This window comes from Schistocerca piceifrons, chromosome 1 (assembly GCF_021461385.2).
Source record: "Schistocerca piceifrons isolate TAMUIC-IGC-003096 chromosome 1, iqSchPice1.1, whole genome shotgun sequence".
In the NCBI taxonomy this organism is placed as follows: Eukaryota; Metazoa; Arthropoda; class Insecta; order Orthoptera; family Acrididae; genus Schistocerca; species Schistocerca piceifrons.
The window spans coordinates 462,418,928-462,437,079 of NC_060138.1; the positions used below are offsets into that span (position 1 = coordinate 462,418,928).

The 18,152-nt window shown below is 36.8% G+C and overlaps 1 protein-coding gene and 1 long non-coding RNA gene across 5 annotated transcripts in view; both read right to left on the reverse strand.

The window, feature by feature from the left end:
- The window catches only part of LOC124793911 (probable ATP-dependent RNA helicase DDX60), a 251,769-nt gene that overhangs the window by 68,309 nt on the left and 165,308 nt on the right, over positions 1 to 18,152 (reverse strand). For all 4 annotated transcript variants that reach the window (XM_047258059.1, XM_047258057.1, XM_047258056.1 and 1 more), the window contains one exon: positions 8,100 to 8,390. In XM_047258059.1, coding sequence (XP_047114015.1) covers positions 8,100 to 8,390 — 291 coding nt within the window. The remainder of the gene's footprint in view (positions 1 to 8,099; positions 8,391 to 18,152) is intronic.
- LOC124793958 lies at positions 6,387 to 7,153 on the reverse strand. Its single transcript, XR_007016582.1, has 3 exons — positions 7,062 to 7,153; positions 6,677 to 6,907; positions 6,387 to 6,500 (listed from the first exon to the last, which is right to left on the reverse strand). It is a non-coding gene; the product is annotated as an uncharacterized LOC124793958 (long non-coding RNA).

Below are 18,152 nucleotides of genomic sequence, written 5' to 3' on the forward strand. Positions count from 1 at the left end.
CAAAAGGAGAGAAGCAGAGGACCGGAATGAGACTGATGGTTGTGTTAGTGAAATGAATAGAAGGCTGTGGTAGTGCTGAAGTGGGAGTTGGAAAGGGGACTGGTATGTGAAGAACAGGGGATGTCAAAGGTTGAGGCCAGGGAGGTTATGAGAATGTAGTACATATTGCAGAGAGAGTTCCCAACTGCGTAATTCAGAAAAGCTTATGTTGGCAGGAAGATTCCAGACGGCACAGGCTACGAAGCAGTCATTGAAGTGAAGCATATTGTGTTGGGCAGCATGTTCAGCAGCTAGGTGGTCCAGACATCTCTTGGCCACAGTTTGTCAGAGTCCATTAATGCTGACAGGTGGCTTGTTAGATGTCATGCCCACACAGAAAGTAGCGCAGTGGTTCAACCGTAGTTTGCAAATCACATGACTGTTTTCACAGATAACCCTGCCTGTGATGGGATAGGTGATGCCTGTGATGAGACTGGGGTTGATGAATGTGGGATTATGTATGGGACAGTTATTGAATCTAGATCTATTGCAGGGTCATGAACCATGAGGCAAGGCAAGGGGTTGGGAGTAGGGGTGGATGAGAATATTGCATAGGTTTGGTGGTTAGGGTATTTCTCCTTTCAGGGCATGACAAAACCCTGGCAGAGAATGTGATTCAGTGCCCCAGTCCTGGATGGTACTGTGTCATGAGTGGGGTGCTCCTTTGTGGTCATACAATGGGAATATGAGAGGTGATTAAAGAGACAAGGCATGGGAGATCTGTTACTGTACAAGGTTGGGAGAGTAATTTCACTCCATGAAGGCTTCAGTGAGATTCTTGGTATATTTGGAGAGGGACAGCTATCACTACAGAACCCACTGTGACAAACGGCTAGGCTGTGTGTGGAAGTACCTTCTTGGTAAGGAATGGGTTTCAGCTGTCAACATTGAGGTGTTGCAGGTTGTTGGTAAGTTTGATATGAACAGAGATACTGATGAGCCATCCTCCCTCATCCATCAATCCCAGTCTCATAACAGGCATTACCTATCCCATCAAAAGCGGCAGACCTGTAGAAACAGTCATGTGATATGCAAACTAAGCTTGAACCACTGTGCTACTTTCTGTGGGCATGAAAACCAACAAGCCATCTGTCAGCATTAACAGCCACCGGAAAACTGTGGGCAAGAGATAGGTGCACTACCCAGCTGCTGAATGTGCTGCCCGACAAAATGTGTTTTACTTCAGTGACTGCTTCACAGCTTGTGCCATCTGGATGCTTCCTACCAGCAGCACCTTTTCTGCATTACACATGTGGGAACTCTCCCTGCAGTATATACTACATTCTCATAACCTCCCTATACACAACCTTTGATAGTCGCTGTTCTTCACCGATCAATCCCCTTCCCAGCTCACACTCCAGCACTACAAAACCTTCCAGTCCACTAACACAACCACTAGCCTTTTTCCAGTCCTCTACTTCTCTCATTTTGCACTCTCCCTCCTGTCCCCAACACATCCCTACATATTCCCGCAAGCAGCACTACATCTCTCTCCATACTACGTGGTATCCCTCCTCCTCCCCACCCAAGCCTCATGCTTACCTCCCACCACCCACAGATTGTTTCTCTTATCAGGCACAGCTGTTGTATGCACTCCAGCCTCAGCAGCCGGACACAGTGGTCAAGTATGTGTATGAGAGTAGTACTTGCATGAATTTTTGTGTGCTCTTCACTTTAGAAGAAGGGGTTTTGACCAAAAGCTCAAATGTGTAACAGTCTTCTTTCTGTGCCTGTCTGCAACTGAAGCAATCTATCCTTTTCATCAAATTGTTGTTATGCCATTCTGGATTTCCCATTGTTTGATCTTCTACATTTCACTACTTGTACCAACTAGTAATAAAAATAAGTAAATTTACAAAATAATCTAAAAGTTACATATCAGAGAAGAGTTATTCTATGTTAGTCTTTTTTCCCATATAACAACAAAGTTTTAAATATTAGTGTATTCCAAAAAATTCTTGAAAATTAACATAAGACAACTGTTTTAACCCTCGAGTGGGAGTGCCTGTGTATAAAGTGTGCCAAGCACAAATAAAATTGTTTTGCACCATTCCATTGATGTTTCACAATTGCGAACCCATTATTCATTAATAAAGTTACCTCCACTTTTGAAAATTGTTTTCCCCGAAAGGTAATTCAAATCACACAGAAGTCAAAAAATAAACCATGGATTACCCAAGGGATAAAAATATCATGTAGGGCAAAAAGGAGACTGTATCTACTATCTAGGAACAGCTCTGATGTTAGAATTGTAATGCATTATAAAGAATACAGGAAAATATTAAAGCAAGTAATGCAGAAATCGTAGCAGCTTTATTATGAGAAAAAGATAATTACATCAGGCAACAAAATAAAAACTGAATGGGATATAGTGAAGACAGAGACAGGAGGGACCAAAAAGGAAGAGGAACAGATAACTCAAAAATAAATGAGACTGTGGTAACAATTGCAAGTAGTGTTGGTAACCTCTTAAACAAGTACTTCATTTCTGTTACTGACAGCTTGGGGTTATGAGGTTCGGTGAACAGTGTAATGGAGTATCTGAGACCAATCTTTAAAAATAACTTCAGTAAAATGGAAATGACTTACGTCTCCCAAAGAAGTAGCATCCATCATAAAATCCTAAAAATCTAAGTATTCCATGTTGTATGACAACATATCAATGACATTAATCAAAGACTGCTCATGCAAGTTGAGTTCTATCATGAGTTATTTGTGTAATCACTCTCTTATCATGGAACATTTCCAGACTGGCTAAAATATGCATAAGTTAAGTCTCTTTACAAAAAGGGGGATAAAGAGATACCATCAAACTATCGACCAATTTCACCTTTGCCCACTTTCTCAAAAATATTTGAAAAGGTTGTGTTCCAGTGTCTTCTTAAGCATCTGACTGCAAATAATATGTTGTCCAAGTCACAGTTTGGATTTCTTAAGGGTTCTGATACAGAGAAAGCTCACTTACAGTGAGAATGTACTTAATTCATTAGATAATAAATTAGAGGCTACTGGCATTTTCTGTGACCTGTCAAAAGCCTTTGACTGTGTGAACCACAGAAAGCCTTTGACGGTGTGAACCACAGCATTCTCTTAAGTAAATTAGAATATTATGGTGTCACCGGCAATTCTGCGAAATGGTTTGAGTCTTATCTATCTAACAGGAAACAAAGAGTGTCGTTGCAAAATACCTGTGCAATGAGCACTCAGTCTTCATCTGACTGGAAATTAATTGCATGTGGTGTTCCTCAAGGTTCCATCTTGGGTCAACTGCTTTTTCTTGTGTACATTAATGACCTCTCATCTGTACATTGCCATATACTAAGTTTGTTTTGTTTGCAGATGATATGAGGGTGGGAACTTAAGTAGTGGAAACTATTTATTTACAGCTCGTACAAAATAGATATGTTAGGTTAGGTTAGGTTAGGTTAGGTTAGTGTTTTTTAACGTCCCGTCGACAACGAGGTCATTAGAGACGGAGCACAAGCTCGGGTTAGGGAAGGAAGGGGAAGGAAATCGGCCGTGCCCTTTTCAAAGGAACCATCCCGGCATTTGCCTGAAACGATTTTGGGAAATCACGGAAAACCTAAATCAGGATGGCTGGAGACAATAGATATGTGTTTCAAAGTTTATTGACCTTCAAAATAGTCACCAGCATTGTGTATAATCTATTGCCAGCGATGTGGAAATCATAGGATACTCTTAGCAATGCCAGTTGTGTTGACAGTTCATGCGGCACAGTCTATTGCCCGACGAATTTGTAGCAGTTCTGAAGCGAATGCCATGAAGTGTTTCCTTCAGTTTAGAAACTGAGTTGAACTCACGAGGGCTTAAGTCAGGGGAGTGCAGTAGGTGGTATAGCACTTAGCAGCCCCATCAGTCAAACAAATCAGTAACAGCTTGCACTTTACATGTTTGAACATTGTCCTGCAAAATGATGGTCGGGTTCTGTAGAAAGTGTTATCACTTTTGTCTCTAAGCTGGTAGTAGGTTGTGTTCCAAAAATGAACAGCATAGAGACAGAAGTGAGACACTTTCTGCAGAACCCGACCATCATTTTGCAGGACAATGTTCAAACACGTAAAGTGCAAGCTGTTACTGATTTGTTTGACTGATGGGGCTGCTAAGTGCTATACTACCTACTGCACTCCCCTGACTTAAGCCCTCATGAGTTCAACTCAGTTTCTAAACTGAAGGAAGCACTTCACGGCATTCGCTTCAGAACTGATACAAATTCATTGGGCAATAGTCTGCGTTGCTTGAACTGTCAACACAACTGGCACTGCTAAGAGTACCCTGCGACTTTCACATCACTGGCAATGGGTTATACATAATGCTCGTGACTCCTTTGAAGGTCAGTAAAACTTAGAAACACATATCTATTTTGTACAAGCTGTAAATAAATAGTTGCCACTATTAAAGTTCCAACCATCGTACAAACATTGCAATAAGTAGCAAGTCAAGTACAGATTTAGAAATAGTTGCTTAACAAATTTTCACTGGCATTAATAAGTGGTTTAAAGCTAATTCACTGTCATTAAACTTTGAGAAGACCCACTATATGCAGTTCAGAACCTGTAAGAGATTTCCATCCAGCATGTGTATAACATGTGAAGACATGCAGATCGAAGAGGTTCACAGTGTTAAATTTCTGGGATTACAACTCGATAATAAATTCAGTTGGGAAGAGCATACCTCAGAATTGCTTAAGCACCTAAACAAGTCTGTGTTTGCAGTGAGAATGATGTCAGATGTAGGAGAAATAAACACAAAAAAACTTGCATACTTTCATTCTATTATGTCATATGGGATCATATTCTGGGGCAACTCATCAAACCGAGCGAAAGTTTTTAGGGTGCAAAAGCGTTTGATATGAATCATTTGTGGTGTAAATTCAAGAATATCATGTAGAAACCTGTTCAACGAATTTTGTATTCTAACCACTGCTTCTCAGTATATTTATTCCTTAATGAAATTTGTTGCAAGTAATACATCTCAATTTCCAACCAATAGCTCAATGGAAATGAAGTCCCACACTACTTGTCAGAGTGTAGGGGAAAGATGCGGGACACCCGGACCACCGTATTAGGCAAAGTCCTAATGGAGGTGGTTTGCTGTTGCCTTCCTCCGACCGTAAAGAGGATGAATTATAATACTGAAGGCAACACAACAACACCCAGTCATCTCGGGGCAGCTCAATGCGTACTATCAGTGCTAGGAATAAGAACAAATTACATAAAGACCTAAAATCACTTACCTTGGTCCAAAAAGGAGTCCAATATTCAGGAACACACATTTTCAATAAATTGCCAGTTACCATTAAAAACTTGGTTTCAGATAAAGCACAGTTTATACAGAGTTTGAAAGACTTTTTACTCTGTAGATGAATATCTTAACAGAGACTGTCAAGCTAGTGAATAACAGTGTTTCATTCTGACAGTGTGTTAATTCTATAAGTATTAGCTGTTCCAGTTTACTGCACTGTATTCACCTATTTTGACAATCTCTTGACAAATGATCAGGGTAGTAAGTATTATACTCAAATGTTTTATGTTTTTATGTTATACTTTCTGACATGCTCCACAGCCACAAGAATCATCTCATTTTTTGGGTCTATGGAATGAAAACTGAATCTAATCTAATCTACCTATTCCTTCAGTTAACATAGTGACAAATTGTGTTCTCAAACAAAATAAGTAGAGTGCTGCATGAGAGAGAAATAATGTTCCGGGCAAGAAAATGACCCAGATAACAAGCTAGCAGCTCAATCCCATAATAAGACAACTGTCTATAAGATAATTAGTAATCAAATAGGCAGTTGTTGGGACTGATCTAACTGCACTGTTTCATGCTTCGAGTGGGTCATTATTGTGGGATAACACCTGTCTGTGGTAACAGAGTGATATAATGAAACTTTATTTTTTTATTGTTTAATTGAACATGGCTTTAACTCATATAATGTAAATTTAGTTTACCATATTTTCATTAAGCAGAGATTAAAGTGTGACCTGGCTCATACATGTTTACCTGAGTAATGTAAAGACAAACTATTCTTTACACGTGTACAAAGTAGTTCACATGCCCGCTAGTGTTATGAAAAATAACATGCCCTCTCAAGGGTTAATATACAGTGTTTAAGGAAGTCTAATATTTTGAGAGGCAGCATTGCTCATCAAAACAAGTAACACAAGTCCAATAAATATTGTCTAGAAACATGTACTTTCTGAGATCTGAACAATCGTTTATGAATGGGACTCACTGTAATGTCCATCTATGGTAATCTATCTAATGACCTTTGGCATAAGGAATCACACACTCGTTGAAGTTGGCCTAGCTCTTATTGTGATGGCATGCATTGAACACATGATCCTATGGCGTCTATACGTCACTTCAAGTGTCTTCGTAATCAAATCTTGAGAATTGAGATCTGGAGGATAAGAAATCCCCATGTCTGTGAAATGTTCCTGCAAATTACAATGAAAATTTGCTGTTTTAGTATTGTGGACGTACATCTGTAATCTTAGCTGACATGGTATTTCATATACCAATGTAAGTAATATATTACTGAAAAAGGCATAATGACCCCAATTTAATTCATGGGGTACCATATATGACCCTATTAATCTGTCACTAACATCACCTGCCAGATTGTTGATTGAGAAATAGTGCTGCTAATCTCTTTCTGTGACTGCAAGGGGATTTTCATCAGACCACACAAGATGATTATGAGAATTCGTGACACCACCTCTTGTGAACTTCAACTCATTAGTAAATAAAATATTAGGTCTACGTAACACTTTTGCAACATCCTTTGGAAGAACTGCAAATATCCATATTCGTCTTGAAGCCTTAGGGTCTGGATGTGGTGAACCTAGTGTGGATACAGCAAATGTTAGTGAAGTATTGCTCAGACAATAAGATGACTCACATGTTCTACTGATGCCATCTGTTAATGTGTATGTTCCATGATTTCTAATCACTAAATATATCAGGCATACAAACTCAGAAAGTCTTAAACCATTTACCTTGTGGGGTGCTTGAGGAGCTGTGCCCTAAGATGCTGGAAAATTCAGCCAAACAGCTTACCTGTTGGTATTCTATGATATGGATATTTTTCGGCACAGAGGGCATGAGCTCACAGGCTATTACCACTAGCTGAAAAATTGTAGACAATCTTATCTCAACATCACTTATGGAATAGTACAGTTCTGTGGATAACAAAATGTGAAAAAGAGAAAAGAAAATGTACTCAACCATTTTTATGTACAAGCAGCACAGTGACAGTAAACAAAAAATGAACCCATTTATTTAAGTAGGTCAGACATCACAACACATAACCAGAGTTGTGAGTAATTCACTGTACAGCAACACACACTAACATGAACAAAATGTTTTTCAGGGCCTCCTAAGCACAAGTGTTCAGATTTCAGAAGGAACATGTTTCTGAATCCATGTTTATTGCACTTTTCTGCTTTTGCAGAATGCTACTACATTCCATAATATTTTAACACTTTTTAACACCCTGTACATATTTTTTCTAATGGTGATTATAGTGCCTGCATATGACATAAATGCTGACAATAATAACCAGTGTCCTTTATTGCATTGCACTAGTTATCTACCTCATACAGAATCTGCATTTCAAGTACTTGTCCTTCAAGGCAGGAAAAACTTAAAAGAGTATTTTCTTTCATGTGCATCTGTACACAGGGGAATAAAAAGAACTGTAGCTTTATCCACCAAGAATTATAAATGAGACTTCACTATCATTTTCCACCCTGATGTCCAAAATTTGATCCAGTGACTTCTGTTTGACTTTGGAAATTAATTGATTTAGTCAAAAGTGTGAAACTAAACAGAAGAATAGCTTGTTACCAATCAGTTCATTAAAATCTCTCTAAACTTCAGAAAGTAAAAAATTTAAAAAATTGTTATATGCCTTCAATTTCAGTTCATTTAAATATTAAGAAGAGCATAGAGTAAATTTATATATGGTACAAACTCATTTTCTACTTACAGATCATAAGATGAGATATGAAACCAACAGGATAAAAATACTGTACCTCAACAACTTCAGTTGGCAAATCTTTTAGTTTCACAACAGAATTGCAAAACCTATTCTTAAGCATTGCCGGATGTAAACGTTTGTGAGTGAAGAGATGAGCCATCAAGAGAACAACATTTAGTTGTGTTTCCTTTGATATACTCCCATCTTTTTCAGTAACACATATATTGTGTAGAAGTCCACTCCGCAACAGATATGCAAAAACAAGATTCCCAGGTTCATGGTAATGTAAATGCGTCACTATCCCCGAAGAAAGATGCTGTGGTCTGCCATTATCATCCAGAAGTTTCTGAAACAATAAACATGAGTAATCCATAAACCTTCAAACGCTGTGAAAAATATACAAGCAAGAAGGACACGCATTATGAAAAATTAAGATGGTGTACCAGGCAGATAAGATTAACTCACCTATTAAAATTAACTAATGAAATAAATGAGCAAATATTTTTTCTGTAGTAGGAAACAATTTTTTTAGATGTGATTATTTTCATAAACAGATAGTCCTGGATGGAACACAAGTAATGGAAGGAGCAGAGGTAACCTCTCATACAACAGACACAGAAACAAGATTGAAAGTGATGCTGAACTTTGCAAAGTACTTCCTTTTTACAAGATTTTATAGAAGCAGTAAATTCTTTTATGGTACTAAGAATTTTTGAGATCTATTCCTATCTATGCACTCTTAGTGAAGTGGCACAAAGCCATAAAAGGAATCACATAATGCATCGGTGAGTATGTCTAGGGGGTCTTAATGAAAATAAAGAAGCTGTCCGATATGCCACTGAAAGGGCAACATGTAATCAGCTGTGGATTGTGGTGTACACTGAAATGAATGTTGGATTCATATGGGTCTTATGATCATACTGGCAGAGAAAGCAGAGAAGTACAACTCTGCTTGTAGAATTTCAACTAAGCTCACAACCTGCACTATTGCCCCTAGGACTGAACATGGCTCTCTGGTTCTGAGTGATTTGTGCCACAGGGTGGAGAGCTGGTCAAGTATCAGAGGCTGCTACCCAGGTAGCTGGTGATATCTGGGATGCATGCAAGTGTTTTTTATTTGATGACTTTCTGTCCAGTCCAGATAATGGCTGTACTGGACCCCAAAGTATTAGTATAAGACCCAAAGATGAGACTATTAAAATTCTAGTGATTCACTGCCAATATGTTTCAAACAAAGTCACACAGTTTTAAGACCCCCTAAAAAGCAGTGGAGCTCACATAATACTAGGTACAGAATGACAAGAATGATAGACAATAATTTAAACTGACTTCAGTGAGATATCTGGACAAAATCTAAATGTACATCAAAAGGATAGGCTAATGGAAAGTGGAGGTGGTTTTCCTGTCACAGCAGATGTGAAACACAAATCCATTAAGAAAAAAATAGCAGCTGCAAACAAGGCTTTTTTGGCAACACTCAGTACCAAAGACTGGGCATGAACTTACGGTTCCAAGATGGCCGCCGAGTAAGTGACGCCAGAAACCATTTCCAGAAAGTTAAGTGATTTAGACAGGAATATAATTTAGTTTAATGCTGACAACAAATTAAATACGTGCATTAGTGTATTGTTTAGTCTTGCCGTTAAAGGTTTGACTTTTATTTGCGTATTTTTTCAGAAAACACGAAAAGATCGTAACTTCGCGAAGTCGTGCTTAGGCTTAAATTTTGTAAACGTGTTTGTTTCTTGTTTCAAGGTAATTTAACTAGTTTCTCGGTAATAAATAAGTAAACTACCGTAAATAGCGTATAACTTCATTGTTTTAATACAGATTTCAGAAAAACAGCGTAACTTTATATCAGAAATTTGCCTATATACATTTGTTTATAGGCCTATTCTCGTAACGTTTTTGGAGAATCAAAGTTAAAGTATCTCGTTTAATTGCCCTTTTTTCATTCCATCGAGTGAAATATATAATAAATAGCGTATACCTTCGTTGTTTTAATACAGATCTCAGAAAACCAGCGGAATTTTAAATCAGAAACTTGCTTATATACATTTGTGAATAGGCTTAATTCTTGTAACGTCTTTTTTGATTTTCGGTAATTTAATTGATTTATTCTAGCTAAAGTATTATTTTTGCCATGAGTGAGAAGTGCCTGACTTGCCGTAGAATTGTTAGTTCCGGGGTTTAGTGTGATGGATGCAATAGTTTTTTTCACTGGGGGGACTGCAGTGGCGTGGGTGTTGGGAAAGTGGATCAGGCTCATCAGTGGTTATGTAGGATTTGCAGCAGAGATAGGAAGATAGTGGAACAGGAGGGGAAAATTGCTGCCCTTCAGGCTGAGCTAGATCAGGCTAGGGAAGATCTGGACAGGTTAAGGAGGGAGAAGGGCAAAGAGAGGTGGGAAGTGGCAACAGGTAGCAGAAGGAACAGGCCTAGAACTAAGTCTGACAGTTTTGTGGTGAATGTCAAAAATAAGTTTGACCTGTTGCTTCAGTTAGAAACTGATGAGCCTCAAGCAGAGGTAGGTGTAGACAGGACACAACAAACTTTCAATAGGAAATTGAAAAAGAATGTAGGAAAGTCATCGAAAAGGAAGAAAGTTTTGTTGTTAGGCAGTTCTCATGCCAGAGGTGTAGGCCAACTTCTGCAGGAGGAATTAGGACCAGAATACCAGGTCACAAATTTTTTCAAACCAAGTGCTAGTCTGGATCAGGTGACAGAGGATTTAGGTTCACTCTGTAAAGGATTTACCAGGGAAGACACCGTGGTTATTGTGGGAGGGCCAGGGAACAGCATCGACAGAGATCCTGGGTACAGTATAGAGTGTGACCTGGTAAAGATTGCGTCGGCATCGAGACACACCAATGTTGAATTTGTATCTGTCCTGAGACGCCATGAACGGCCTCATTTGAACTCTTCTGTTGGGAGAGTTAATTTGGAGTTGGAACGGCTGCTTGTGTCGGGTGCGGGGGCTCATATTGGTGTGGTTCCTGTTGATTATCTCAGTAGGTGGGACTATACCAGGCATGGCCTACATTTCAACAGGAAAGGGAAGGGGAAACTGGCTGGGGTAATAGCAGGAAATTTAAGGGGGGGAGGCACTGCCATGAATGGTAAAATACCAGTGGTTACAGGTGTTGGAGCAGCACCTTTTTTAGGACAGGTAAGACAGAAAGATGTCAAGTTCTACGAGAGGTCAGGATTGAAACAAATCTTCAGTTTAGGAAAGAAATTCAACAGCACAATTCTAGCACATTGGATCACCAATCACAGCTATCAATTATAAAATTTCATCAATCACCAGAAATTTTATCTCCACCAAGTTGTATCTCAGTCCTAGGTAATTGCATTGATGAACTAAAGTCACCCAACCCAATTGACATAATCTGCCTCTCTGAACACCATGTGACCACTGGTATAGGAACTAGGCCTAAGCACAATGAGAAACTCAGACAGGAGAGTACTGCAAATGTTAGAATAAGGAAAGGTTCTCATAAAAGTATAATTAAAAATAATGTAAGTATATTTCATCAAAATATTGGGAGTTTAAAGAATAAAGTAGATGAGCTTCTGGTTTGTTTGGAAGATTTAGAAGCTGAGAATGAAATAGATATACTACGCCTGTCTGAGCATCACATTGTTACTGATATGGATAAGGTAAATGTAAGTGGTTATAAGCTCTCTGCACATGTAATGAGAGAAAATATGGAGAAAGGAGGAGTTGCCATATATGTCAAAAGTTATCATTGTGCAAAAAGTATAGAAACAAAAAAGTTTTGTGTAGAGAAACATATAGAAGCATGTGCCTGTGAGCTTAAATTAAATAAAGGCACATTTATAATTGTAACTGTATATAGGTCCCCATCAGGAAATTTTCATCTATTTCTGAAAAATTTGGACTCCTTGTTGTGCTATCTGTCAGACAGGGGGAAGCAAATTATTATTTGTGGGGACTTCAATGTAGATTCTCTGAAAGAGGGTAATAGGAAAAATGACCTTGAAGTATTACTCGGTTCTTTCAATTTGACACCCGTTATTGATTTTCCTACTCGGGTGGTAAAGGATAGCAGCTCACTGATAGATAACTTCTTTATAGACCAAGATAAGTTTAACCAGATAAATGCTCAGCCTGTTGAGAATGGTCTTTCTGATCATGGTGCACAGCTAGTTACAATATATGACATAGCTCCATTCAGCAATACTAAACAGTCCTCCAAAGTAGTACGTTCAGTCAACAATTTAACAATTGCAAATTTCAGGGAAAGCCTACAGCAGTTAGACTGGGATGAGGTGTACCGTGAACCTGATGCCAATTTAAAATATAATTTATTTCATGACATTTTTGTAAATGCATTTGAAAACTGCTTCCCCAAGAAAATGGTTAAATATACTCATAAGAAACCTTGTAACAAACCATGGCTTACTAAGGGTATAAAAATATCTTGTAACCGGAAAAGGGAAATGTATCTGACAGCAAGAAAGAGTAGTGACCCAGAAACTATCAAAAATTATAAAAACTACTGTGTTATATTAAGAAAAGTTATTAAAAAATCCAGGAGTATGTGTATCATGTCTGAAATCAGCAACTCTGATAATAAAATTAAAACAATTTGGAATATTATTAAAAGAGAAACAGGTCAACCAAGAGCAGAGGAAGACAGTATTACCATCAAATTGAATGAAAACTTTACGAACAAAAAGTCAGAAGTTGAAAATATTTTTAATAATCATTTTCTAACTGTTGTGGATATAGTAGGATCCAGGTGTTCATTAGAAGATGCTAGGCTGTTAATGGAAGAGGCCATACCTATGCAATTTGATACAATTGAAATCTCACCCACTTCTCCCTCTGAAATTAGGAAAATAATAAACTTGCTTAAAAGCAAAAACTCACATGGAATTGATGGCATTTCCAGCAAAATACTAAAAGCTTGTTCTCAACAGATAAGTAAGATTCTCAGCCACCTGTGTAATAGCTCTCTGGAACAGGGCATTTTCCCTGATAGACTGAAATATGCTATTGTTATACCTTTGCATAAAAAGGGGGATAGATCTGATGTCAACAATTACCATCCAATCTCCCTTCTAACAGCTTTATCCAAAATTTTTGAGAAAGTAATGTATTCAAGAGTAGCTTCACATATCTGTAAAAATGAAGTACTAACAAAATGTCAGTTTGGTTTCCAGAAAGGTTTTCAACAGAAAATGCCATATATGCTTTCACCAGTCAAATTTTGAATGATCTGAATAACCGAACACCACCCATTGGGATTTTTTGTGATCTCTCAAAGGCTTTTGATTGTGTAAATCATGAAATTCTGCTAGACAAGCTCAAGTATTGTGGCATGAGTGGGACAGTGCACAAATGGTTTAATTCGTACCTAACTGGAAGAATGCAGAAAGTTGAAATAAGTAGTTCTCATAACATGCAAAGATCAGCACATTCCTCAAACTGGGGAACTATCAAGAATGGGGTTCCACAAGGGTCAGTCTTGGGTCCTTTGTTGTTCTTATTATATATTAATGACTTGCCTTTCTATATTCATGAACAGGCAAAGTTAGTTCTCTTTGCTGATGATACAAGTATAGTAATCACACCTGAGAAACAAGAATTAACTGATGAAATTGTCTATACTGTCTTTCAGAAAATTGCTAAGTGGTTCCTTGTAAATGGACTCTCACTGAATTTTGATAAGACACAGTACATACAGTTCCGTACAGTGAATGGTATGACGCCATTAATAAATATAGACCTTAATCAGAAGCATATAGCTAAGGTAGAATATTCCAAATTTTTAGGTATGTCCATTGATGAGAGATTAAATTGGAAGAAACACATTGGTGATCTGCCGAAACGTTTGAGTTCAGCTACTTATGCAATAAGGGTCATTGCAAATTTTGGTGATAAACATCTTAGTAAATTAGCTTACTACGCCTATTTTCACTCATTGCTTTCATATGGCATCATATTTTGGGGTAATTCATCACTGAGGAATAAAGTATTTATTGCACAAAAGCGTGTAATCAGAATAATAGCTGGAGTCCACCCAAGATCATCCTGCAGACATTTATTTAAGGATCTTGGGATATTCACAGTAGCTTCTCAGTATACATACTCTCTTATGAAATTTGTTATTAACAACCAAACCCAATTCAAAAGTAATAGCAGTGTGCATAACTACAATACTAGGAGAAAGGACGATCTTCACTATTCAAGATTAAATCTAACTTTGGCACAGAAAGGGGTGAATTATACTGGCACTAAAGTCTTTGGTCACTTACCAAATAGTATCAAAAGTCTGACAGATAACCAACAAGTATTTAAGAAGAAATTAAAAGAATTTCTGAATGACAACTCCTTCTACTCCATAGAGGAATTTTTAGATATAAATTAAGAAAAAAAAGAAACAAAAATATTGAAAAAAAAATAAAAAAAATAAAGAAAAACAAAAAAACACAAAAAAATAAAGTTGTTATATTAACTTAAGTATGTTGTTAAATTAACCTAATTATGTCATGTATTGGAAAATTCGACTCGTTCCACATCATTACGAAATATCGTATTCATGATCCATGGAACTAGTATTAATCTAATCTAATCTAATCTAATCTAATCTTACAATGTGTCCTTCTATTGACCATCAGACTAATCCTCAGGTATAAATGAAAACTTTAGAGATAACCTCAGCTCGCTTGCAAGAATGTTCCCAATCATATTGTAATCATTGCAGGAGGCTTTAATCAACCAACAACTTATTGTGACAATTTCAGTTTAGGAAGTGGTGGGTGTGAGAAGACAACCTGTTGAACAATATAAATTCTTTTTCTGAAAACCACTTAGAACAGACAGTGGGGATCAGTGGTATGTGCAGCGAGTGGCAGACTTTGGTTCACTAGTTATGCAATCTGAATGCACAGATATTGTTTACAGAATATTCATGGGATCCATCCTAGAATACTGCTCAAGAATGGGACCCATACCAAATAGGATTGAATGAGCACACTGAACTTAAACAAATAAGGCAGCACAAATGGTGACAGGTTAGTTAACCCATGTAAGGGTGTCATGGAGATGCTGAAAAGCCTGAAATTGTACACATTTTAAGATAGATATCAACTATCCCCCAAAAACCTGCTGACAAAGTGTCAAGAAAAAGCTTTAAGTGGGGCATTTGGAAATATACAACAATCCCTTTCATACTGACCAATCTCATTGTTAAAAATATTTTCCAAAATATTTGAAAGAGCTGCATGGAAACAGATAGTTAACTATAATAATCTGCATAATATTATCCAGAACAATCAGCATGGTTTACAAAGAAGACACTGCACTGTGCAAGCCATTAATGAACTTATTACAAAAATTAGTAGTAGTCTAGATAAAAATATGAATGTATAGGGCATCTTTTGTGACCTAAGTAAAGCCTTTGACACAGTAGATCGCAAACTGCTCCTTCACAAGCTAGAAGCATATGGTTTTAGTGAAAATTCACAGAGATGGATGTCATCATACCAATTAAACAGGAAACAAAGAATAGTAATAGAAGAAACTGGTAAGAGAGTCTTCTCAAGTTGGAAAAAGACAGAACAATGTGTGCCACAAGGATCTATCCTTGGGCAAATATTGTTCTTGTATTATATAAATTACCTGCCGACTAACATAAATTCAGACACTATTCTTTATGCGGATGACTCTACACTAATACTCTGTTGCAAGAAAAGTGAAAATTTAAATAGTCGTCTTCACCAGTTCCTGGCTGAAATTGAGGCCTGGATGAGAAATCAGACCATGTAGATGTCATGTGTCACCGTCCAAACAGTCTAATATTTGCAATGAATGTTATAAGCAGTATAATTCAAACACCATTCAAAAAAGTTTTATAACATGTATATTTTGTATCTGTGATTAGGTATGGTATAATTTTTTGGGGATCAGAGAAAACAAACTTACAGAGAGTCTTTAGGCTACACAAAAAAATCATTAGAGTCATAGTAGGTGCAGAAAAAAGACAATTTTGTAGACCTCTGTTCATGGCCCTTGATCTTATGACTGTTACTGGCCTCTCTATCTATGAGACAATTAAGTTTTCTAAACAAATCCACAACTTTTTGAGGATAGCTTGTTTAAGCATGATTATGAAACAAGAAATAAATATCAGTATAAGTTACCAACTCATAGGCAAAAACTGCTGGAGAAGACACCTTACTATATAGGTATGAGGCTGGGAAATAAAGTCTGTAAAAAATTTAAAAATTATGAACCAGAAGAATTTGGACATCACTTAAAAAAATACCTAGCAAGTAAATACAACAGTGTAGAAGAATTTATGACTGACTGTCACAAATAACTGTGCCTGATGTTACATTTTATTCTGTCATGCTAAAAAAGTACTGTAAGTAAATACTTATTCTTAATTTAATTTTATTTTCAACATTATTATTTTAAATCATTTTGTGGTACTTAAAATTACAAAATAACTGTAATCATTCTGTATACTTTCAATTATAAAGTAGCTTTAAACTGACGAGTCACCTATGTCCCAATCATCTGACTGTGTATGACAAGTTATGTGACAATAAAGTTTCTGTTCTATTCTACTGCTCCTACAGGGGCTATAAAGATAAGATCAGCCTAATTACAGTCTGCACAGAGGCATTTAAGCAATCATTCTTGCCACACTCCTTACATCAGTGAAACAGAAAGAAGTCCTCAAAAGTGTTACAATGGGAAGCATCTTCTGTCATTTACTTCACAATGGTGTGCAGAATATACATATGAACATAGTTATAGACAGTTTGGAAGACCACTAATGATGGAAATTTATTAAGACTAATGTGAAACAAAACCTGACTCCTTTGATAAATAGGCTGTAGTGGCATATCTCTAAGAAGGACCTTGAACCTGTAGTTCTCAATTTCAGCATGTAGAGGAACTGTGACTGAAGTTTACAAAAACAGGTAACCACACATCAATAAATATGTACCTAGTTTAACAGTTCACAGTAAAAGGGACTGTCTACAATATTAGTGTAGCACTTGACCTTAATGTCTAGTTTAGCAACCAATGCAAAATCACAAATACTGTAATGTCCTGTAACTACTATTAGCATCTTGCATTCTTTGTTTATTGCTGTATGGGTTTACAAATGCTGCTGAATTCAAACACACATTATTTTCACTTTAGAGAACACATATAGTAAGTAAAATTGACACTATAAAAACTACTGCAAAATAACAGCAGTAATTTCAGTTACGTTCAATAATGTATTTCACAACCAGATAAATTAAAGTGTGCATAATGTGTGAGAATGTTAACATTTAAAGTAACTGCATAATTAAAAAGTAATTTAAAGTCTTCTGGAATTAACTGTTTACAAATCTCATTTTCTAAAAATATATACAGAAGAACACATTAAATCAAAATTCTGTTTATTTTAAATGTATTTGTACTTTTTGGTAAAATTCAGTACCCTAAACTTTTATAAAACCGCAAGTTTTAATGTCAAGTTTAATTATGTACATGTCTCAATAACAACATCATAAAAGAGCAATGTTGCATATTTATAAAGGCTTGAGGCAGCTGTGCTCACCAGTGCAGCAGAGTTAAGTTGTTGACAGTGTTACGTTAGTTGTAGCTCAGTTATTTTCAGGTCAGTGTTTGTTAATACGTAGAAACCACCAGATCACATTTTTCAGCTAATATTATTTGTTAAGCTTTTAAGATGTAACATTAGTTGTCTTGGATGTGAAAGTTAAATGAAGAATGTACTAAGTTCTGTTTTTGACTACTACTGGAAACAATAAGCACAGGAACATATGGAATTAGCTGTCTAGCTATTAATGTACATGGAAGAACTTTGTTATTCAACACCCCATACTTTAAGTACTTTATTTAAAATTAATTTCTTTCTACATTACAATTCAACGTAAATAATCTCTCAATGATATTCATTGGCTTGATGTTTTGATAAAATCATCTAAAATCTCTAACTTAACTTCTTGCTTATTTCAAATAATGGCTTTTGTTATTCTCAGTAACCAGATAGTGACATTAGAATATACTGCCTTTGTTTTTACACCTGTTGCACAGTAGTAGTAGTTT